Source organism: Nerophis lumbriciformis, linkage group LG27 (assembly GCF_033978685.3).
Source record: "Nerophis lumbriciformis linkage group LG27, RoL_Nlum_v2.1, whole genome shotgun sequence".
Taxonomy (NCBI): Eukaryota; Metazoa; Chordata; class Actinopteri; order Syngnathiformes; family Syngnathidae; genus Nerophis; species Nerophis lumbriciformis.
Window position 1 is genome coordinate 16,361,254 of NC_084574.2, and position 25,797 is coordinate 16,387,050.

The window sequence follows — 25,797 nt, forward strand, 5'->3', positions numbered from 1 at the left end:
GTTTTAGAGCACTTCATGCTTCCTGCTGCTGACCTGCTCTATGGAGATGGAGATTTCAAGTTCCAACAGGACTTGGCGCCTGCACACAGCGCAAAATCTACCCGTGCCTGGTTTACGGACCATGGTATTTCTGTTCTAAATTGGCCCGCCAACTCCCCTGACCTTAGCCCCATAGAAAATCTGTGGGGTATTGTGAAAAGGAAGATGCAGAATGCCAGACCCAAAAACACAGAAGAGTTGAAGGCCACTATCAGAGCAACCTGGGCTCTCATAACACCTGAGCAGTGCCAGAAACTCATCGACTCCATGCCACGCCGCATTAACGCAGTAATTGAGGCAAAAGGAGCTCCAACCAAGTATTGAGTATTGTACATGCTCATATTTTTCATTTTCATACTTTTCAGTTGGCCAACATTTCTAAAAATCCCTTTTTTGTATTAGCCTTAAGTAATATTCTAATTTTGTGACACACGGAATTTTGGATTTCATTTGTTGCCACTTCAAATCATCAAAATTAAATGAAATAAACATTTGAATGCATCAGTCTGTGTGCAATTAATAAATATAATGTACAAGTTACACCTTTTGAATGCAATTACTGAAATAAATCAAGTTTTTCAAAATATTCTAATTTACTGGCTTTTACCTGTGTATATATATATATGTATATATATATATATGTGTATATATATATATATATATATATATATATATATATATATATATATATATATATATATATATATATATATATATATATATATATATATACACATAGATAGATAGATAGATAGATATACCGGCCCCCAGACACGTTTTTTTCTCTAAATGTGGCCTCCGAATCAAAATAAATGCCCAGGCCTGCTGTAGTCCAATGACCAATTTACAAAATGTTTTATTCTGAAAGAGCATACCGGATATTGCGCAATACGTAGCTTTACCGTGACGTGTTACGTAAATAAGTTGCTAAAGCGTCAAATTCAATGTTGATTCTCCTTAGCTGGAGTTAACTCACGTTTCGGTGGCGTTAGTTTGGAAACGGAAACTAAAACACTGTAATTATTTAACTCGTTACCGCATGCTAGGCCATATTATTTGGTATATCCGCAACAAACGCATGTTCGGCCAGGAACGAGGTGTTAATGGCGTTTCCTAGCTAATGGGGTTAGCCATACAAAGCTCCGTTTAAAGTGGGTCGCCTTGTTACCGGTTTTAAACACTCTGTCGCCAAATTCAGTTTAGCGTTTCGTTAGGATAGGATGAACTGGCTTTTCCCCGTCTCAAAAGGCTCCGGACCTCACCCTCCACTCAACAGCCTTCAGCAACAAAGGCAGCGGCAGATTGAGTCACTAAAATCTGCTCATCCCAGGTAACAGCACGGCCATCGACGGTTTAAAACCTGTCATGTGTTTCGGTTCACTAACGATATGCTAACTTGGCGGCATCAAGGACTAACACGTGACTAAGCTGTTTAGTTAGCTACCTGGTTAGCAGTTAACTATCAGTGCTCACGTCCGATAACATGGAGTAAGGTGGAAATCAAGTGTTGTGTGTGGGCTGGTTAGTGGGTTTTGTTTTCGTGGCTAATACGTGCTAACACTTCCTCGTAGCTCAGTGTTTGCTAATCCAGTTGGCTATCTTTAGACTTATTAACACGTGTTGTCACCCGCCTGTGATAATAGCGACGTTTGTTGTGTAAGAATGCTGTTTATACAAGGACATTCAAGGAGCAAGATCACTGGTAGCAATCACCTGTCTAGTTTGATGTACAGTCGCGGTCAAAAGTTTACATACACTTTTTTTAAAGAACATAATGTCATGGCTGTCTTGAGTTTCCAATAATTTCTACAACTCTTATTTTTTTGTGATAGAGTGATTGGAGCACATACTTGTTTGTTACAAAAAACATTCATGAAGTTTGGTTCTTTTTATGAATTTATTATGGGTCTACTGAAAATGTGAGCAAATCTGCTGGGTCAAAAGTATACATACAGCAATGTTTATATTCGGTTACATGTCCCTTGGCAAGTTTCACTGCAATAAGGTGCTTTTGGTAGCCATTCACAAGCTTCTGGTTGAATTTTTGACCACTCCTCTTGATAAAATTGGTGCAGTTCAGCTAAATGTGTTGGTTTTCTGACATGGACTTGTTTCTTCAGCATTGTCCACACGTTTAAGTCAGGACTTTGGGAAGGCCATTCTAAAACCTTAATTGTAGCCTGATTTAGCCATTCCTTTACCACTTTTGAGGTGTGTTTGGGGTAGAGATGTCCGATAATATCGGCCGATGAATGCTTTAAAATGTAATATCGGAAATTATCGGTATCTGTTTCAAAAAGTAAAATGTATGACTTTATAAAACGCCACTGCACGGAGTAGTACACAGACGTAGGGAGAAATACAGAGCGCCAATAAACCTTAAAGGCACTGCCTTTGCGTGCCGGCCAAATCACATAATATCTACGGCTTTTCACACACACACACACACACAAGTGAATGCAAAGCATACTTGGTCAACAGCCATACAGGTCACACTGAGGGTGGTTGTACAAACAACTTTAACACTGTTACAAATATGCGCCACACTGTGAACCCACACCAAACAAGAATGACAAACACATTTCGGGAGAACATCCGCACCGTAACACAACATAAACGCAACAGAACAAATACCCAGAACCCCTTGCAGCACTAACTCTTCCGGGACGCTACAATATAAACCCCCGCTACCCTATTCCCCCACCTCGCCCTCCTCATGCTCTCTCAGGGAGAGCATGTCCCAAATTCCAAGCTACTGTTTTGAGGCATGTTAAAAAAAATAATGCACTTTGTGACTTCAATAATAAATATGGCAGTGCCATGTTGACATTTTTTTCCATAACTTGAGTTGATTTATTTTGGAAAACCTTGTTACATTGTTTAATGCATCCAGCGGGGCATCACAACAAAATTAGGCATAATAATGTGTTAATTCCACGACTGTATGTATCGGCATCGGTTGATATCGGAATCGGTAATTAAGAGTTGGACAATATCGGAATATCGGATATCGGCAAAAAAGCCATTATCGGACATCTCTAGTTTGGGTTCATTGTCCTGTTGGAACACCCAACTGCGCCCATGACCCAACCTCCAGGCTGATGATTTTAGATTGTCCTGAAGAATTTGGAGGTAATCCTCCTTTTTCATTGTCCTATTTACTCTCTGTAAAGCACCAGTTCCATTGGCAGCAAAACAGGCCCAGAGCATAATACTACCACCACCCTGCTTGACGGTAGACATGGTGTTCCTGGGATTAAAGGCCTCACCTTTTCTCCTCCAAACATATTGCTGGGTATTGTGGCCAAACAGCTCAATTTTTGTTTCATCTGACCACAGAACTTTCCTCCAGAAGGTCTTATCTTTGTCCATGTGATGTCAGATGAAACAAAAATTATTCCCTGTTGTTTTACTATGGACACACACCACAACCAGCCATAGATTGATACAATTGTACAGTGCTTTAACAAAAGGGTCATAACACAAACACCGGCAAATTATCTAGGCCAAAAATAACACTTCTCGTGTTCCAATGTTTCAATTTAATTCAAATTTGATGACTAAGTAGTTAAGATCAGACAATCACAGAAAGGGCAATCTCCATTTGTTCCCCAGGCTGGTACCAGGTATCTAGAATGACATCATATTGATTATCCGATGGGCAGTACCTCTTCAAAGCACATATAAAGCACTTCATATTACAGATATACAATCTTACCACAAACACCCATGCATGCAAAGTAGTGACATCCCTACCACACCAAGTGCCCCGATTTAAATATCTCTTTATTGTGTTTAGTTCCTAGTGATATCTATTAGTTTTGTAGGTCACAAATATTACATCAACTTTGGTAGCGCAATTATGCAGGATAATTAGGTTGATCGTAAACTACTAGTCAAGAATTTGAACACAACGTCTTAGAAGGAGAACATCTGTACAAATGATTGACAGCTATTGTATATGAAAACACTTTTTTTATGAACAGACATGCTTATTTTTGTAAAACTTTACACATTAATCATTGTTTCTCCCCACTCATCTTAGCTATGATGCTTTTCCTGTTTCTTTCTATCCCAAGCAGCATTGCAGAAATCCAGAAAGATGTGGAGTACAGGATCCCGTTTACAGTCAACAGCTCCACCATCACTGTTAACATGTGAGTTTTTATTAGCAGTCACGGTCACAGTGTTTGAGGATCATGAGCTTTACAATTTTACAGGGTTCACACTAATCTTCTGTATCTGATGCTGGTTCTTCTTCGTTAGGAGCAGCGCAAGCTAACCTCTAACTGTTCAACATGTGATAATGTTAACAATATGAGTATTAGAAGCGACCAATGTTTTTAGGGTATGCCTTATTAGCTTTTTTCGCTGTCACCAAATGACTAAAATCAAATGTTTCCCAAACACCTACTGCCTTACAAATGTCCATGACATCGTATCACAATATTATTGTCTTATATTTGGAGTTCTGTAAAAGCTTTCCATGTTTGCTTTAAACTGATGTTGTCAAAATCTTTTCTCTCTAGTCTTCTTCCTCCTCAATTCCCTCAGGATAAGCCGGTAGTTAGTGTCTACCCTCCTGTTGGTCATCACCTCGTTGACAGCAATAATGGCACTGTGATAGCAAGCCCCCTCATCACTAATGTAAGTATAACTGATTTGTTCATATCGTGTATTGCATTATTATAAGGTAGGCATGTAACGATAAACAATATTAATTATAACCGCAGTAAAACTCCTGACTGTTAGTGTAACCGTTTAAAATTAAAATGATTAAAAAACCGTGATTGATAACTTCACTTTGATAAACTTACAGAGTGACTGGCAACAGCTCGTGAGCTTAAAGGGGAACATTATCACCAGACCTATGTAAGCGTCAATATATACCTTGATGTTGCAGAAAAAAGACCATATATTTTTTTAACCGATTTCCGAACTCTAAATGGGTGAATTGTGGCGAATTAAACTCCATTCTATTATTCGCTCTCAGAAGCAATCCGCCATTTTCTCAAACACATTACAAACACCGAGTCAAATCAGCTCTGTTATTTTCCGTTTTTTCGACTGTTTTCCGTACCTTGGAGACATCATGCCTCGTCGGTGTGTTGTCAGAGGGTGTAACAACACGAACAGGGACGGATTCAAGTTGCACCAGTGGCCCAAAGATGCGAAAGTGGCAAGAAATTGGACGTTTGTTCCGCACACTTTACCGACGAAAGCTATGCTACGACAGAGATGGCAAGAATGTGTGGATATCCTGCGACACTCAAAGCAGATGCATTTTCAACTGGACTGGACAGATCAGCTTTCAGGAAAAGAGAGCGGATGAGGGTATGTCTACAGAATATATTAATTAATGAAAACTGGGCTGTCTGCACTCTCAAAGTGCATGTTGTTGCCAAATGTATTTCATATGCTGTAAACCTAGTTCATAGTTGTTAGTTTCCTTTAATGCCAAACAAACACATACCAATCGTTGGTTAGAAGGCGATCGCCGAATTCGTCCTCGCTTTCTCCCGTGTCTCTGGCTGTCGTGTCATTTTTGTCGGTTTCGCTTGCATACGGTTCAAACCGATATGGCTCAATAGCTTGAGTTTCTTCTTCAATTTCGTTTTCGCTACCTGCCTCCACACTACAACCATCCGTTTCAATACATGCGTAATCTGTTGAATCGCTTAAGCCGCTGAAATCCAAGTCTGAATCCGAGCTAATGTCGCTATAGCTTGCTGTTCTATCCGCCATGTTTGTTTGTATTGGCATCACTGTGTGCCGTCACAGGAAAATGGACGGGTGGTTAAAATCAGGCACTTTGAAGCTTTTTTTAGGGATATTGCGTGATAGGTAAAATTTTGAAAAAAACTTCGAAAAATAAAATAAGCCACTGGGAACTGATTTTTAATGGTTTTAACCCTTCTGAAATTGTGATAATGTTCCCCTTTACATGCTCAAACACACAACCCCCATTGAATATGTGCGGCGACTTTTTTTAAAACTCTTTGGCGTCTTTTCGTGTTGTCCTCGCCAGTTTTGAGTACCTAATGGCTGTCAAAGTGTACCAACTTGTCGGAATATCTACTCAGACGTCTCAAAATCAGGTGAGATGCATGATTTATGATCGAGAATAAACTTAAAGGGAGCTCGAAGCGAGGAAAGCAGCAGACTACTCGGTGATGTAAACATTGGGAGACACGGAAGTAATCACGGCGCCGCTATAAATAGTTTTTCTGCGTTAGCGCTTATAATATCAATATCACTAATACTTTGTTGATATTCAAATCACAAAATGTAAATTGAGTATTTTTGGCGGTTTTTTTGAACGGTTATTTATTGGATTTTAATGGGCGAAATAGAGGAGCTCCCATTGGCTCCGCTGTAAGCTGACTTTTATTTACAAGTCAGAATGCATTTTAAAAATCCGTCCGTAGTCATGTCTTTCATAATTATTGTAAACGATAGGCAAAAAAAAAAAAAAGTGCAGTTCCCCTTTAAACTATATGCAGTTTATTGTTGTTTATTATTTTTTAACAAACTTAATTTCAATACGAGTAGTGGGCGGAGTCTTTTAAATGTATTTACGGAGGAGTATGAAGCCGGTTTCGAAGCAACGACTTCAGCTGCTTACTACTCTGACTACCCTCCATCCATCCATTTTCTACCGCTTATTCCCTTTGGGGTCGCGGGGGGCGCTGGAGCCTATCTCAGCTACAATCGGGCGGAAGGCAGGGTACACCCTGGACAAGTCGCCACCTCATCGCTGACTACGTTGGACAAATATGAAATAAAGGAGGCAGTACACAAATATTAACTGTTTGCTTCATTACTTGTTGTACAGTAGTCAGTAATACTCAATTTGTGTAGTTATAAGCCTCAACCTGACGAAACAGAATACTAATGCTAAAAAGCAAAAGCTAAGTGTTTGTGTGGTCAGCGTGAGATAAACACTGACTTTTATTATATATATATATATATTGTTATTTACGCTGTAATGGACCAAAATGAATCGCCTGAACCTCATGAATTCATAATTTACTGAGAAGACGACTTTCTGACTGTTGGATGTGGCGGACACAAGCCTGACTTTTTATGAACAATTCGATATTTTTAAAATCATATTATTTTGGACATTATTGCTTTGTATTTAATTTATTTAGACTTTAGTAAAAGAACTTGGTCCTAATATTGTCTGTTTATTTACTCTGAAGTGTGAAACTAATTATTGTTATTATTGAATAGCTTAGTTGCTCAGACAGTAACTTGTTTATACAAGTTTAGATTGGGGTATGTCGTTTTTTAATGGTGAAAGATGTTAATAGGCCCTTTTCCCCAAAACGTTTGGTTCCTGGAACCTATATTTTCTGGAACTATTTCCACCGCATTTCACAGTTCCGTGTAGTTTATACAAATCAGGCTGATGACGTATGGTGGAGTTGTTTAGTATATTTTTACACTGATACCATGTAAATAACAGACACTATTAGGTCACAGTTATTTTACTAAAAAGTAAGTAAATGAAATACAACACAATAATATACAGAGCGATATGATAAATAAAAAAAGAAAAGTGTACCGAATTGTTCATATAAAGTCAGGCTTTTGTCCGCAATGTCCAACAGTCTGAAAGTTGTCTTACTAAAGATACATTCATTAGGGTCAGGTGATTCCTTTTGGAATGGAGTGTCACTGACTACTTTCACAACATGTAAATACAGTGTTCCCTCGCTACAACATGGTTCACTTTACCCGGCCTCGCTGTTACACAGATTTTTTTTTGTGTGTAATTTTTTACAGTGTTGCATGCTTTTTCTTTTTTTACAGCGTATGAATGCGTTTTGTGTTCTGCATCCTGATTGGCTAAGGGACTGTAGACCATTGTCAATCAATCTTCTTCATGCCATGTGTCCTGTATAGTACAGAATGTGTATTGTGGGGGGGATATAATCCTGAACAAGTTTTTAATATGGATGAGACAGGCTTATTTTGGAAACGAATACCCTCTCGCACCATTATAATCCAGGACAAAGCCAAAAGCGCGTGATTTAAGGCCCAAAAAGATCGTGTGACTCTGGTTATGTGTGGAAATGCTGCGGGCTTTATGATAAAACCCGGGCTTATTTATAGGTCAAAAAAATCTTAGAGCCCTAAAAAACAGGTTTTGATCTTTGGATTGATTATTTAATACAGTAATGCACTGTACTTTTTTTTTTTAAATCCACGAAGATTTGAACTTTAAGAGTGTTTTAACGAGAGAAATGTGAGAAAATGTAAATGCCTGTCTGAGAAAAGTTTATAAAGTGTGTGGTTAAGATTTTACAAACTTAAAACATAAGAAACGAAAAAACATATACTGTACAATACTGTAAACAAAAAAAACATGATAAAAAAAACAACCTGTAAATGAAAAAACATATAGTGTAAACGAAAAAAATATATAATGAACAAAAACATGTAAAAAAAACTAAAAAAAAAAAAATCAACTTCTACTACACGGATTTCACTTAAAGCGGGTATTTGTTTGAACGTAACCCCAGCGTTAAACGAGGGAACACTGTCGTTAATCTTTCATGTCATTTACCGTCGTTCCGCTCGTGTACTTCCTCCTTTATTTTACATTTCTCCAACAAAGTTTGAGTAGTAAGCAGCTGAAGTCGTTGCTTAGTCTGGCTTCATACTCCACTGTAAATACGTTTAAAAGAGTCTAGCTTTTTCTCGCATCTTTTCGTATCAAAATGAAGTTTGTTCAAAATAACAAACAACAATAAACTGCATATAGTTTAAAGACAACGGCTGAGTAAAACACAGCAAGATAGTTCCACTGTTCAGCTTTCCTCAGCACAAAGGTGCCCCACAAAAATTCCTGCAAGTCGAAAGTTCTTTTTGTTCTTCTTTCTTTCCATTGTAAAGGTTGTTGTAATAGAAATACCAAGAAATAAACATGTCGTCCTCGCATACTTCGTTATGACGGTTGTGTGTTTGAAAAATAAGTTTTAGGAACGCCCCGAACTGTGTTCAACCAATCAGCGTTCAACAAAACAGCCCACCCACGATAAGGTTCTGTGAACCTTCCAAAAGTCCCACCTAGCTGGCAGGAACTCCCAAAAGTTTCTGAAGAACGAAATCTACCGAGGTAGCTTTTGGTGCAAACTCGGGCCGGGTGATTATATGATTGTGATCGTGATTAGGGCTGCAACAACTAACCGATTAAATCGATTATAAAAATAGTTGGCGATTAATTTAGTCATCGATTCGTTGGATCTATGCTACGCGCATGCGCTGAGGCTACTTTTTTTTTTTTAAATAAACCTTTATTTATAAACTGCAATGTTTACAAACAGCTGAGAAACAATAATCAAAGTAAGTACAAAAACAGTACAAAACAGCGCCAGGGGGGCGCTGAGGCTACGTCTCATGAGGTGGCAGTAAGCCAGCCAATGTTGTGTCTTGTGCAGCTCACATGACGACGAGGAGATTTTTTTAAGGAAGCGAAGTAGCAACTGTTGTGTATTAACTTTCAGAGTGTTAGGAACTTTTTGGAGAGTGCATTTTCTGTGTTGTTTTGAGTCGCAACAGGCATTCATGAGTTCAGCTTTTTTGTGAGTAACGTTAACGGCACATTTGACTCCGTTTTGAGAGAGAAAACGCACGGTTACCAATTTCGAAATAAACGTAACGGACAGAAATATCTCAGGTTCGTTTCATAATGGATCAATGTAGCCGGGCAGATAAAGCTATATAAATCTATTTAGATTTGAGTGACGCTTTAGTATAACTAAACGTTATGAAGGTGCTGGAATATTTCATGCTATTATTCAGAGGCAGCCTAAAATGAATCCTTTATTATTCACAACAGAAACGTGTACAATATCTGATCCAGTTCTGATTTGATGAGTTACATTTCTGTGTTATTATTGGTGTGACGTGTGGACAAGTGTAGCCACGGAAGCCTACCTTGGCAATACATGCCGTTACATTGGAGACGAATGGAACATGAAGTCAATCTGCCTTACGACCATGCCACTAGAGGAAAGACATTCAGCATCCAACATTGCAGAATGGTTGGAATAGGTAGTAGCCAGGTTTGAAATTCCCCCAAGCAAAATTATTGCTATTGTGCATGACAATGGTGCACTTTATTAAAAAAACAAAACATTTTTGCAACATTTTCCTTGTTTTATTTGGCAAATTGAAAGAACATGGTGCCAGTATGCTGTTTTTTTCAATAAAATACTGGAAAGGATAGAAATGTAGTTTGTCTCTTTTATCCGATTATTAACCGATTAATCGAAGTAATACTCGACAATAGAATATGTCCAACAAAATTCATTTTTAGGAGTGGTAATAGATGAAAATATATCATGGAAGCCTCATATAATTTACCTGAGGACAAAAGTTGCTAAATGTGTTGGAATGATGAGGAGATCATGTCATTTATTGAACACCAATGCTCTGCTGTTATTGTATCATTAATTTATTATGTCATATTTAAACTATTGTGTTGAAGTCTGGGGAAATTGTTATAAATCTCATCTACAGCCTTTAGTCACTCTGCAGAAAAAGGCCATTAGGATTGTGTCCAATGTTCACTACAGACATCATTCAAATCCACTATTCATGGAGTTAAAACAACTTAAACTGCACGATGTGATCAATTTTAAAACTGCTCAAATTATGTTTAGGGCATCCCAAAACTCTCTACCATCCAATATACAGAACCTATTCCAGGATAGAGATACTCACCATAGTTACAGTCTAAGAGGAAACAACAAATTATATTTTCCTAAATTTAGAACAACTTTAAAATCAATGTGCATTTCAGTGCGTGGAGTCAGTCTGTGGAACAACTTAGGGGACGAGTTAAAAACCTGTTCTAACATGATTCAATTTAAAAGACTGTTTAAAAAAGAAGTACTGAAGAAGTACGAGGAGGAAAGAGAGTGATGCCCTCAGCACAGAGCGATGAGAGAGAGGTGTATGGTCAGAGAGTGTTTGGGCCCGTGCGTGCGTGCGTGCGTGCGTGCGTGTGTGTGTGTGTTTTGTCTTGTCTTGTCTTGTCTCATAGTAACAGTGGTGCTATTGTATTGTTAGTGTACAGGAGCTTTTCTTGTTTTTCTTTGTATAGTATTGTTCTTGTATTATATTGTTTATGTTAAATGTGGAATGAGTGAGAGGGGTTGGTATATTATAAGCATCTGCTTCATCCAACCCCTTTTCAAGCCTTGCATAAATGTCCCTGCCGAAATGTAAATGTTTTGTTGTACTGTGCAAGTTTGAAATAAATAATTCAATCAATCAATCAATCAATTAATCGATTATCAAATTAGTTGTTAGTTGGAGCCCTAATCGTGATCGATGATTGCGATTCATTTGAGTTCGATCACAGTGATCTGCTGTTGGCATTTTTACCTCAATCAAACATGGTGGAAATGTCTGTTGGAAGTTACCGCAGTTGTAAACAGTAGGGAATTAACAAACTTGCTATTACCCTGCACAGAACAATTTGTCTTTATTAACCGTGATCATGTGTTTGTCTGTCTGTCTGTCTGTCTGTCTGTGTGTGTGTGTGTGTGTGTGTGTGTGTGTGTGTGTGTGTGTGTGTGTGTGTGTGTGTGTGTGTGTGTGTGTGTGTGTGTGTGTGTGTGTGTGTGTGTGTGTGTGTGTGTGTGTGTGTGTGTGTGTGTGTGTGTGTGTGTGTACGTTTGCGTGTGTTTTTGTGAAAGTGTTTGTGTACTTGTGTGTGCGCGACCTCCTGTTCCACCGTCGCAAAAGTCAAGCTCGTCACGACGTAATTAATCAGCGTTGTGCCTCTTCCCTCTTACACAGCTGGAAGTGCAGCCCAGAAGAATAAAGTAAAGAAAAGTGACTAACACTAGTATAGAAGTTGAAACACAACATTGAGAAAGAGCAGCGGCTTTAGTGACAGAGTTTAGTCTCACTGCAGCTCACTAGTAATCCTGCCCCGAATGTGTACTTGCAGACACTCAAATGACAGTTATCAGTTGTTAGCATATATTACCTCGATCAAACATGGCGGAAATGTCTGTTACAAGATACTGCAGTAGTAAAAATGAGAGATGTAACAATACTCGCTATAATTCTGCACGGGACAATCAGCTTTTAATTAAAAAAAATCATGATAATAATCAAGGTCAGATGATTTGAAAAAATTAATTGTGATATTTTTCTGCCATATCGCCCAGCCCTTGTAGAAACACATGGGGAACTTTATTTAACAGTAATAGTTCCTGCTTTGGAAAAGGGCCTTTTAGGACCAGTTTCATTTAAAACACAATTTTATACATCATATAAAAGTAGTACATCCCCGCTCCATCTCTATATCAGTTTTGGGGGTCTAGCGACTAACCTGCTAGTTGTCAGACTTGGAGCTCTAGTTGCCAGCTAGCTAATAGTGCTGTACTGTATTTTTTGAATTGCTTGGATTTAACGGGGCTCTGTACCGCGGATGTCGTTGTGGCTTGTGCAGCCCTTTGAGACACTTGTGTTTTAGGGCTGTATAAATAAACATTGATTGATTGATTTACATGACGTCACGTCTGCCTCACGTCTAGCTAATTAAATATACGTGGTGGTCATGCAGCGCCTGTTCTCAATGGGTACTCGGTACCATTTAGTTTTTCTTGAAGAAAAATGCCCTATGCTTGGGTTGTTTTCCTCTCGACAAACCAAAGTGGAGTGCCGATAAAAAAAGAGATGGCTCAAAAAACAAGGATGAAGTGGAAAGGGAGCAAAGGGCCCTGAGAAGATAAGGGGGAGGGTTTGCGATCATTTTAAAGTGAAAAAGTGTTGAAATGTTTGCACTGTCAAACGAAATTGATATTACACAATTTCACTACAACAACAATTTGAGAGTAAACAAAAGATGATCTTTCTGTTCTTTTCATGTTGTAGTTTGGAATGCACTCGGACCTTGGGAAAGTCATTCAAAGTCTGTTAGATGAATTCTGGAAGAGTCCTCCTGCCCTGATGTCCACCGGCCCGTCTGGCTTTCCATAGTGAGTCTGCTCTTTTTTTATGAACAATTTTAAAAAGCGGCTTTGACACAGCAAGCTAAAATATTTTAAATAAAACAATATTTGAGAAAACAGATGCAAATAATATTAACTGTATTTGACATTCTCAACAGCAGCATATACAAGCAGTCAGGCATGCCTCCTTACCAGTCTCAGGGTTACCACTATGGTTCTCGCCATGTTGGCCCAAGTCATACGCCGCCTCCTGCACCATGTCCAGCTGGACCAGGTCCAGTGCTACATCCAGGGGTTGACGTCCATGGGTGCATTCGTGGTCCAGCTCCTTATGGACTTATTACTGACCTGCCATTGCCCGTACCCATTGGAGATTTACAGGTACACCGACAAGAAAAGCAGGCAGAAGCTGCCTTTCTGTTAAATGATTTGCTTTGATGTAAATTAATGTTTCTTTTCAGGCTGGACTAAATGGACATGTGTATAAGATGCCTGAGATTCCTGAGTCTTTTGCTGAACTCTGTGACTTCAAGTAATACAACTTCAATTATCAAAACATTAAAAAGGTTGTGTGATTTTGATTGAATAAAAATATACCTTCTATCTTTTTCCTCTGTTACATAATTGATTACTTGTACGCCCACCCTTGCTGCATCGTGCTCCAGTCTGACGCAGCTGTCCGAAATGTCCGAAAATGAGGATGTGTTACTGAGGTTCTTCGTGACATTGCCACAACTAAAGCAGGTCACAAATGATAAAGAAGAGTCGGTGACTAACATAGTGGATATGGCAAGTACGTTCCTCTTCCATCACTCAACTGTAAGGTTTGAGGAAATCTACAATGACAACTTTTGAGTTGACCGGCCCATACGTCTTTTTACAGAGAGAAATCTTCAGATGGAACCACAGCTGGAAGAGAAAAGACAAGAAATGATATACAAGGTTGCATACTAATAAATCAATCTCATTCTCAAACACATAACCCCTAAATCCATGTAGTAGTGCAGCAGCTCACATGTGTTTTGTGTTGGCAGTTTGAACAACTGACTCAGCTGAAGTCCGCCTTTGAGACAAAAATGCAGAGGCAGCATGATCTCAGTGAGGTAAGTCATAATGGAGCGTGTGCTAAACCCAAACATCACAAACGTGCATTTTAACGTCCACAGGTGGGAATGTGTGTGTGATTGCTGATTTGTTGTATGTGCCCTGTGATTGACTGGCAGCCAGTCCAGCGTGTACCGGCTGGAATAGGCTCCACAAAGCTGCCAACTTTGTTGGATTGTGCTGGAGATTGTCCTTGTTTACCAACAAAAACACTCCTGAATTCTGATGCTTTTGTGTTGAACTGTTGATATAAAATAGCAGCTTTGGACCGTACATTGAAAAGATGCCAAAGGGGTGGTCGATCAACAATCTCTTTATTAAAATATTCTAGTTTCTGTCAGCTGCAACCGCTCCAAAATAACATTGCAATCTCCACTTCTCAAGCTGGCTCTCTCACTGCATACACATGCACACATGCTCCCATTTCCTTGCCTTATTCACATTCATCTAATCACTAGTCAAGACTCAGCCTGTGCACATGGCCTCAGACAGTTGTAAATAATAAAACTCTTAAAACTCTACTCTTTCCAAAAGTACCATAATTTATCTTGTAAAAGATTTATTGTTTAAATATATATTTTGAAGTCGTCGCCGGTATTTTTTTTCCCCAAACACCATACTTGCCAACCCTCCCGGATTTTCCGGGAGACTCCCGAAATTCAGCGCCCCTCCCGGGACAAATTTTCTCCCGAAAATCTCCCGAAATTCTGGCGGACTCAGGTCCTCCACAATATAAAAAAGCGTACCTGCCCAATCACGTTATAACTATAGAATGATGGAGGGCGAGTTCTTGGTTTCTTATGTGGGTTTATTGTTGGGTAGTTTCATTAACGTCCTCCCAGCGTGGCAACAACACACAACAACAGCAGTCACTTTTTTGTATACTGTAAAGCAGTTCGTCTGCCGTAAACAGCAATGTTGTGACACTCTTAAACAGGACAATACTGCCATATAGTGCATTTGATGAAAGCACTTTTGTGCATGCCACACATCAATGCATCATCAGAGAGGATGTTCAGCATGGTTCGAAAAATAGTGACAGAGAATAGAACAAGGATGGACAATTCAACCCTTAACTCAACAATGAGTAGATGAGTGTTATGTGTGTGTATCCATCCAACCCTTAACTCAACAATGAGTAGATGTCTTATGTGTGTGTATATGTGTAAATAAATGAACACTGAAATTCAAGTATTTATTTTAGTTATATATATATATATAATTCACTGAACGTCAAGTATTTCTTATATATATATATATATATATATATATATATATATATGAAATACTTGACTTGGTGAATTCTAGCTGTAAATATACTCCTCCCCTTTTAGCCACGCCCCCATCCCACCACGCCCACCCCCACCCCCCTCCCCCCACCTCCCAAAATCGGAGGTCTCAAGGTTGGCAAGTATGCCAAACACAGTCGAAAATAAACTGATCACTACATTAGGTACACCTGCGCACTCTGTTCAAACTAAACAGCAGCATTTATGTTACATGTCAGTGTTAATTTGCGCATGCCAAGATTAAATGAAAATAACACTTTAGCCTACCTTTATTGTCTTTCCTCAAAGCCTGAAACCTCTGACTGCGCGTTTTACTAAATGTACAAAATATAAGTATGTCCACCTCGCTGTGACCACCCTATGTAGCCAGATTGCAAAACTACCTGCAAACACACTGCAGAATGTATGAACCTTATAATTTGACTATTTGACATTGTTTAACACAAGTATCCAATATTTTAACAACATTTATAAAACAGAAAAGACAAAAATCATCTTAGGTCCACTCTAATGATATATCCACACAAACATGGATATTTTCAAAAACGCAGCTTATCTCCACTCCGGTGTTAAAAAATCTTCTTTTTCTGCATGAGTGGTATTAAACTGCTGCACAAAATGAAACCAACCAATCATGATGAGGAGTGGATTGTGTGACATGTGCTGCTTGAGTCTACTGTATGCTGTATTCACCATCTACAAAAAAGTAGTATTCTTTAGTCTGTTTATATCTAGGAGTGGAGACGTGCATTTCAATTAACAGTTATGCTATGTGAAATGCTTTGATTCGAGCATTTCCTTTAATGGCAACAAACTAAGAGTGTACATTGAATATAGGCACAAGTCATGAAGAAATTACAGGGACGATTAGTGCAGAACTATTTTTAAGAAGTATTATTTCTCGCTGTTTTTTTTTAGATTAACACACATTTGGTATTTCATTGTTTAACATCTTGTCAGTGTTAATTATCATTGAATCAAATAGTACAATGAGAAATTCAAATTAACTTGCCACTAAATGTACTACTTTTCCACACTAGAGCTGCAATCTAAGCACTCTACAGGCTCGATTGAAGGTCGCAGCACACCAGGCCGAGGAGGAATCTGAGGAGACAGCTGAAAACTTTCTGGAGGGACGCACTGATATAGATGAATTTCTCAATAGCTTCATGGAAAAAAGAACGGTGAGCATACCCAGCATGCATGGAATGTCTAATTTGAGTGGCTGCTATGTAAGAAGAATGCGTGTATTCATTCATTACCTTTTGTGCTACCTAACAGCTTTGCCACAGCAGAAGGGCCAAAGAGGAGAAGTTGCAACAGTCCATTAACACCCATGAACAGTTTCCCACCAGCCACTAGAACACCAGGTACACTAAAGAACAAATGAAGGACTGTACTTATAATGTGATTGTATTTTCATGTCATGATTATAATTGTATATTTAGTAGGGCTGGGCGATTACATAATCATGATCGATGATCGCGATTAATTTCAGTTTGATCATGGTGATCAGCTGTTACCATAATTACTTGGATCAAATATGGCGGAAATGTCCTGCAGTAGTAAACGGGAGAGGAGCAATGGTGTTTGGTGTGATCCTGCACGGGACAATCCGCCTTTATTGATCATTGTCATGTGCGTGTCTGTGTACGTGTGAATGTGTTTGTGTGCGGCCATCCCTGTACAGTGTTGCGAAAGCCAGGCTTCTTACGACATAATTAATGTTCAATCAGCTTTGTGCCTCTTCCCACTTACACAGCTGAAAGTGCAGCCCAAAATAACAAAATAAAAATAGAACTAAATAAATGGCTAACACTAGCATAGGAGTTAAAAGGAGTAGTGGCTAGTGACAGACTTTAGTTTCACTGGCTGCTTGAGTTCACGTTGTGGTGTGTGCAGTAATACTGCCCTGAATGCGGCCTCACAGGCAGGCACAGAATATCTTTGTCTATTAGTCCCCACTGGGAGAATAAACACACCTACTCATTCAATCAGGAACAAGAAATGTTGTATCTAAATATATTTGAATCAAATGTTTTGTTTTGTGTTTGCTCTGATTCAACTGATCAGGTTTAATGTGTACTAAAAACACAGAAAAACTGCAGACACTTTGTTCAAATCATTTTTGAGTTTGTGGATAAAAACATTTTGTTCCTGAAATAATCATTAAACATGTTTTATGTGTTGGTACCTCAAATTCAAACTGCACTTTAATGTATTTTCATTAAATATAAGATACGGATTTTGAGTTTTACAAAACTCCAAAATCTGGCTCATTTCTTGCCCTTTGCCAAAGCACTTGTGAGAAGCAATGATGTATACAAGTAATCAAATAATACAAAATAATTACCATTTGAAAGTGTTGTTTAGTAAATATTAACTTGAAATAAAAGCCTTATAGTATTCAGTATGCCACTTGTTTACTGAGAATGAAGTTTTTAATGACAAGCAAAATAACAAAATAAATTTGAGTGGGAAAAAGTTGTCTTAACCCCCCATAATGTACAGAAAAGTGAAGTGAATTATATTTATATAGCGCTTTTTCTCTAGTGACTCAAAGCGCTTTACATAGTGAAACCCAATATCTAAGTTACATTTAAACCAGTATGGGTGGCACTGGGAGCAGGTGGGTAAAGTGTCTTGCCCAAGGACACAACGGCAGTGACTAGGATGGCGGAAGCGGGGATCGATCCTGCAAACCAAAAGTTGCTGGCACGGCCACTCTACCAACCGAGCTATACCACCCACCAAAAAAAGCAAAACTGTGGCCTTAAAACAGAGGTACGGGCCGTAGTGTGGGTTACCTGTACTGTTTGCATCTCTGGTAAGCACAATCATAGATATGAACAAAAGTGACAGTTGTCAGCTTTAAGTATATATTACCTCAACCAAAGATGGTGGAAATGTCTGTTACAAGATACTACAGTAGGGATGCAATGGTACTCTGTATAATCCTGCACGGACAATCCGACTTCAATACAAATAATTTAGGGCTGCAACAACTAATCGATTAAATCGAATACAATTGATTATGATTGTAAGATACATCCTCAGATGCATTGGGACACATCCTCAGTGATGTGCCTGAGATCACCGGGGGTTTCGGGTCTTTCAACTATTAAAACCGATTATAAAAATAGTTGGCGATTAATTTAGTCATCGATTCGCTGGATCTATGCTATGCGCATGCGCAGAGGCTACTTATTTATTATTTATAAACTGCAACATTTACAAACAGCTGAGAAACAATAATCCAAATAAGTATGGTGCCAGTATGTTGTTTTTTCCCTCAATAAAATACTGGAAAATAGAAATGTAGTTTCTCTTTTATCCGATTATTAATCGATTAATCGAAGTAATAATCGACAGATTCATCGATTATCAAATTAGTTGTTAGTTGCAGCCCTAAAATAATTACAAATCTTGATATTAATTGATCGAATTATATGGAAAAATTAATCGTGATAAATTTTTTGCCATATCGCCCAGCCCTAATATTTAGTATTGTTTGTTTAGTAATTAATTATTTATACTTTGTAGTGGGTAGAACACATAGTTCAAAGTTTTGACATTACTTTAAGTTAAGAGTGTCCCGATACAACTTTTTCACTTCAGATACCAGAGCCTTAAATTTGGCTGATATGGATATTAATCCCATACAATATCAGCAGGAATCATATTGCATACTTTTATTATTTTGTAGTGTTGATGTTTGAAACGTTTTAATCAAGTGGAATTACTCAAAAGAACAATGCTACGTTTGATAACACTAACCTTGTGACACATTTATGCTTTTGAAGTGGAATGGTAATTTGTCTTTTAGAGACACCTAGTGGTCAATATTTATTAAATTAGAGGGAAGCTCAGGAAGCGGAATGATCTAGAGACCTTTGTTTGTGAGTACTTTCTAATACGCCTCTGCCTTGGAAACTTTGTATCTGTAAGTAAAATGCAACTATAATTATTTAATACTTGTTTATATTGACAAATGTTCAAGATTCAAGATTGTTTATTGTCATATGCACAGTTAAACAGACAGTTTGCCGTACAATGAAAATCTTACTTTGCTAGTCCACCCTTCAACAAGTCACACGGTACTTAGCTAAAAATAAAAAATAAAAATGTATATACAAGGCACAGTAAGTAACATAATATTGCACATTCTGATTGACAGTCAACAGTATAAATATGGAGGTGACCTTGGGTCACAGCAGCAGTTAGTGTCTTTAGTGATCAAAAGTGAAAAGTGTCTACAGTGATGGTTCACAGTTCGGGGGTGGTCATGGTTAGGGATGTCCCGATCCAGGTTTTTGCACTTCCGATCCGATACCGATACTGACCGATACCGATACTGACCGATACTGGCCTATCCGAGCATGTATTAAAGTTTAAAGTTATTTAGCCTACTTAGTTGTCAGAATCATGTTGAAAAGGGTTTTAGTACTCTTGATAACAACTAGCCAGCTGAATTCGGGGAGTTTGAATAATACACAATGGTTGGTAACAAGAAACTGACCTGTTTATTCAAGGATAAACACAAAATAGACAAAATTATACATGACAAACAGAAATGGCATCATTGAACTAGGGCTGGGCGATATGGCCTTTTTTTAATATTGCGATATTTTAAGGCCATATCGCGATACACGATATATATGTGGATATTTTGCCTTAGCCTTGAATGAACACTTGATGCATATAATCACAGCAGTATGATGATTCTATGTGTCTACATTAAAACATTCTTCTTCATACTGCATTAATATATGCTACTTTTAAACTTTCATGCAGAGAAGGAAATCACAACTAAAAAAAAAATCACAATTTTTTTCATACGGTGTTGATCTGGAAATGTTTGCCTCGGCATTTTAATGGTGTGGGCGTGTGGCACCGAATGGAGATAAGCGTCTCGACAGACGTTACAATATTTGAACAATGATGACAAAAACTGTTTTCTCTGTCGTGTCCGTTTGTCGAAAATTGTTATGCGCTTATTTTTTTATTTGATTTTGTGCGTGGCATAGATTTGCCGTGCGCTAGCATCACAGCTAACGTTAGCCATGCTGCTACCTCTCTGCTGGGAGAGGACGTATACGTATGTGACGTATGACGTGACAGTTTGTGACGTGTGTAAGAAGGTGCGCTTGCTGTCTGAGAAGGAGACACAGGAAAGAGTGAGAAGAGCCTGTGGTGTAATGTCCGCAGCTAAAAGCAACTGCGTGAGAATCCACAGACCTGTGGATGTGTTGAAGGTGTGCTGGAAAATGCTGAACGGAAATTAGGGAGCAGCAGAAAAGTGGAATATATTATTTAAATTGGTGCGTTGGAAAACACGGACCAGAGTTTTTTTTTTAAACTGGATCTGGATCGGCATTTTCCCACGCCTTGCCGATATGCATTTTTTGGCAAATATCGGCGGCCGATCCGATCCAAATATCGGATCGGGACATCCTTAGTCATGGTTGTGCTTTAGATATTGTTCAATAGTGTTAAAATAAGGACACTTGTTACATATGTCTTGCTGGTGTATTTAGATGTTAACTGGCTGTCCAGCTTTATACAAGTAAACACTGCTTGTAGTAGAGTTTATATCGGAGCGTTTAGATGCAAGCTGATATCATCAGATGCTTTTTTTTTCTTTGCTGAAATCGGACCCTTTGGATTTAGCTTAATGCAGGTAGTAAAATGTCTGATGGGATACACCATGGTGATCTGCATTTCTATTTACAAATACTGTATATTTCCTGACCTTTTGTATCAGTTACAGCTGACATTGTTTTCTTCCTCTCAATGGTTTCTTCTCAGGTTTGCTGTTTTCCCAGCTAAACTGCTGGCAACCAAAAGAATGAAGACATGGGACGTGCAAAGTCAGTTAAGAATTTGGAAAATGGGAGGAATTTGGAGGGACAGGAAGATGATAGCAGCCATTGTGGCTTTAACAAGAAGCACATTTGCTCAGAACTTGGGTGAAGTGACAGAAGAAACGCAGGAGGCCAGAAGTAATACTTGCTTTCAGGTTCCAGACAAACACTTTGTGTTGCACATGATGTTCTGTTGCGATCCATCAGTGGTAGGTGATGTAAAACCATGTTTGAAGTAACTACTGTATGATTAGCATAAGACAGTATTCCCATACACTATATTTTCTACCAAAAAAGAAACACCACCATCAGTTAAAATACTCAATTCTAGTATGTAGACTTTCAGAGATCACAGACCACGTCTTTAGCCTCTGTCCAAGAAAGATGTCCCATTCAACCTCTCGTTTACTTAAACTGAGGACCTTATTGTAGCCAATTACCCACATAATTGATATCAACATTGCGCTGTTGAGATTGAACTGAACAATCAGGGATGTAACAAGGTCAAACAATGTAGTCATTAATCTCATTTCAGGTGTTAAAATAGAGCATATACTGTCTGCAGACGGGCAAACCAAATGATCAGTGTTTTCTTTACATTATTTTACAACAATGAGGCAGTACTCTGATAACACTAATGTTTATGTACTGTATGTTGCTAATTTATTTCTTTTATTGAATCCAAGCAGCTTTTGACCAGATGTTGCGGAATTTATTGCCATTGATAATGGTTGGATAAGTCAATGCAAAAGGGTCAAATAGGCTGCACCATAATGGAGGAGCTGCTGCCTGTTTGTGTGTCATTCTTCATGCTTTGGCCTTCACTCACAAACTATAAGCAAGCATTGGAAACTTTAGATTGTCCTCAACGTTGACTGTGAAGGGGTTTTCCCTGTTCCTGTGATTCACATATGTCAGCATCCGGGTCATACTTTGACAATTAAAACCCACTCGCTTCAAGGTTTGAAATTGTACACATTATTCCACCTTTAAAACATTTTTGTTGGTTCTGATTTTAGGGGGAGTCTGAATACGGTATGAAGGTTGATCAAACATTGCCTTTAATGTTTTATTCCTGAGTTTTGGTGCATGGAAATAGAGTAGCTGATCTCTGATGTTGACCATATTTGACTTTAGTTGGTAACATGTTGACTAATGTCAAGGATGATTTGGTTAAATGCTGCAGTAAAAGTCAATACAATTGAAAACTGTATTTAAATAATGTTAATAATAGACTATATTGCAATCAAATACTTGGACTCCTTGTGGAATTTCTTATTTAATATGTTAGGGTATTAAAGCATTTACAAGATATCTTGTCTGGTGTCATTTTGTTCAACACTATATTGTGATCTTGGTGGTGAAGGGTATATTGTAATCATCTTCTCTATGCCATCTTTTTTGCCTCTTGTCTGAAATACGGACAGCACATATTAATGAACATATGGCATATTTTAGCCTAAGACTAGTTTCAGTCTGTAGTAATTTCTGGCCTGCTATTCACAAGTATTCATGGGTGTAACACCAAATTCTGGGCCCCCAATTCCACACTAAACCCAACATTGCCGCCCTGTACACACACATTTAGTATGTATACATGCACTAAAAACAAACAATTGCATGAATTTGGTGTAAACTAGCTTTTTAAAACAAGTAAAACCTTAGGTTAAACCCATCTTTTAAACTAAACAACTTATCTAGTTCTAGACTAGACATATTTAGATAACCCTTCCCCAAAGCAAACAGGTTTTATCCGGCCTGCGGGATGAGTTTGCTAAGTATAAAAATGAGCCGAAATTTTTGAATGAAAAAAAATGCTGTTCTAAATGGATGTCACAATAGCAATTATTTGTATCTTTGTAGATGATGCTACATATGTAACACAAATAAAATAAACCACATGTTAGTGCACCAGTCGAGGAAAACGAGCAAACTACATAAATAACATCCTGTAATTTGATTTTGATATTTTTTTATCATAATAGACTGAAAATGAACACCGATGAGTTGACTGATGAACATTATCACATAATTTACTCAGAAAGTATAAATAACGACAAATAAAGATAGAATACTATTAACCGCAACATGTAAGTGTAACACAAACCCAACAACATTATGATTTGCACATTTTCAGAATGTGCTTGTTCTATTTTTAAACAAAGAAAACAATCTGAAGTTGTCTTTATTTTTAAGTTATCGTGCCGTGATTTTACCAGTCCGGCCTACTTGGGAGTAGATTTTTCTCCATGTGGCCCCCGATCTAAAATGAGTTTGACACCCCTGTGTTACTCTAGCTTCTTTATTTAATTATTTATTTATTTTTAACTCATTTTGCTCATACTTTTTGTTACTTGACACTATCTGGCCAGCGTGCTAACTGTTAGCGTTTCAGTTCGGTTTTGGCTCTTCAGAAATCACATGAAATTTCTGCCAAAATTGCATTTTCTAGTTATTTGAAGAAAACAATCTATTTTGTGTTGGTTTTGCAAGTGAAAAATAGCAAAATGGCCCCAGCATCCTGTGGCCCTCGGTGGAAAAAGTTTGGGCTTCCCCGTCTTAGACCTTCTTCATTTGTTATTGTCTAATAATAAAGTTATACTAATTGTATCTTAACAATTATGATACATTTTTTTTTAATTTATATATTTAAATGACATGAAACACATCTTCAAACCTTGCAAAAGCCCTGGGGCCCTGGTACAATAACCCCATTATCCTTTTTTTTTTTTTTTTTTTTTTTAATTTTTATAAACCTTTATAATATGCAACATTTGTATACAATCAAAAAACTAAAATAATCAAAACAAGCACAGAAACAGTACAATAACAGTACAAAACAGCGCCAGGGGGCTGTAAATTCAATGAAGTAACTAAAATAGAATGCAAAATATATATATGTAACAAAATGTAAAGCCATAGGCTCACACATTTTTATAAACCTTTATAATATGCAACATTTGTATACAATCAAAAAACTAAAATAATCAAAACAAGCACAGAAACAGTACAATAACAGTACAAAACAGCGCCAGGGGGCTGTAAATTCAATGAAGTAACTAAAATAGAATGCAAAATATATATATGTAACAAAATGTAAAGCCATAGGCTCACACAAGTTCCGTAAATAATTTAAATACAAATTGTCCTGAAGGAATCAAAGTACTATTTGGAACACAGCATCATAGTCTTCACAGCTTTTTGGTTGTTAGAGGTAGAGAGTGTTTTAAAGTAGAGTTCTAATTCTTTTTTAAAGGCACAAAAAAACAGGTCAGGTATTGAGAAACTTACATTTATGAGTATTCATTTTTTTTCATTCGTTTATTTATTTATTTCAGGCAATGCCATAAAAAAGTACAAAGTTGACAACACATAATATAAATTAATATAGTGCAAAATGTAATGTATAGTATGTAATGCATAATTGTCCAGTATTGCCTGAAAGGGAGTGGGAAGAAGATACTTGATTTAATCCCACCCCCAGTTCTCCATTCAGTGATTATTCACATGAGTTTCACTCTTACTTTGTTCAAGGATTATAATACAGATGTTGTATCATAGTGGCATTACCACAGGTAACAATAATTATTACACTGTGACAATAATTTGTATCAACAATGTAGGAATAATGAACATACCAACAATGGTAATAGACAACATAGCAATAATGGTAAGGAAACATTGAGCACATGTTAATATAAATATAAAACTTAGCCAATTATATCCCCACTTTCCTCTTCCCTTAGAGCAGGGGTCGGCAACCCGCGGCTCTAGAGCCGCAAGCGGCTCTTTAGCGCCGCCCTAGTGGCTCTCTTGAGCTTTTTCAAAAATGTATGAAAAATGGAAAAAGATGAGGGGAGAAAAATATATTTTTTGTTTTAATATGGTTTCTGTAGGAGGACAAACATGACACAAACCTCCCTAATTGTTATAAAGCACACTGTTTATATTAAACATGCTTCACTGATTTGAGTATTTGGCGAGCGCCATTTTGTCCTACTAATTTTGGCGGTCCTTGAACTCACCGTAGTTTGTTTACATGTATAACTTTCTAAGACGTGATTTATGCCATTTCTTTTTCTGTCTCATTTTGTCCACCAAACTTTTAAGGTTGTGCATGAAAGGTGAGTTTTGTTGATGTTATTGACTTGTTGGAGTGCTAATCAGACATATTTGGTCACTGCATGACTGTAAGCTAATCGATGCTAACATGCTATTTAGGCTAGCTATATGTACATATTGCATCATAATGCCTCATTTGTAGCTATATTTGAGGTCATTTAGTTTCCTTTAAGTCCTCTTAATTAAATTTATATCTCATGACACACTATCTGTATGTAATATGGCTTTTATTTTTTTGCGGCTCCACACAGATTTTTTTTAAAATTTTTGGTCCAATATGGCTCTTTCAACATTTTGGGTTGCCGACCCCTGCACTAGAGTATTTGTCCCAACGAGTCAGCAAACTAAATTGCATATCTCACCTCCGAGCAGCAGGTGGCGCACAATGGGTCACTC

General features: G+C 37.8%; 1 protein-coding gene across 4 annotated transcripts; it reads left to right on the top strand.

The window, feature by feature from the left end:
• Positions 1-936: 936 nt before the first annotated feature.
• vps37a (VPS37A subunit of ESCRT-I) lies at positions 937-22,532 on the top strand. 4 transcript variants are annotated; one of them, XM_061922781.2, is made up of 12 exons: positions 937-1,369; positions 4,119-4,196; positions 4,569-4,686; positions 12,946-13,049; positions 13,181-13,403; positions 13,484-13,554; positions 13,688-13,815; positions 13,906-13,964; positions 14,057-14,125; positions 16,456-16,599; positions 16,697-16,785; positions 21,224-22,532. In XM_061922781.2, exons 1-11 carry the CDS (start codon positions 1,260-1,262, stop codon positions 16,775-16,777), a joined length of 1,185 nt encoding a protein of 394 aa, XP_061778765.2. In that variant the 5' UTR covers positions 937-1,259; the 3' UTR covers positions 16,778-16,785; positions 21,224-22,532. The 4 variants fall into 4 exon arrangements, with proteins under 4 accessions (XP_061778765.2, XP_061778767.2, XP_061778769.2 ...); XM_061922783.2 differs by having other exon boundaries at positions 13,184-13,403; XM_061922785.2 differs by having other exon boundaries at positions 4,122-4,196; positions 13,184-13,403.
• The last annotated feature ends 3,265 nt before the right edge of the window (positions 22,533-25,797 follow it).

Bases quoted from the DNA above. Each gene is read 5' to 3' on its own strand.
- vps37a (XM_061922781.2), top strand. From the start codon at position 1,260: ATGAACTGGCTTTTCCCCGTCTCAAAAGGCTCCGGACCTCACCCTCCA. The intron at 1,370-4,118 runs GTAACAGCACGG...TTCTATCCCAAG, and splicing joins CTAAAATCTGCTCATCCCAG to CAGCATTGCAGAAATCCAGA. The intron at 16,600-16,696 runs GTGAGCATACCC...GCTACCTAACAG, and splicing joins GCTTCATGGAAAAAAGAACG to CTTTGCCACAGCAGAAGGGC.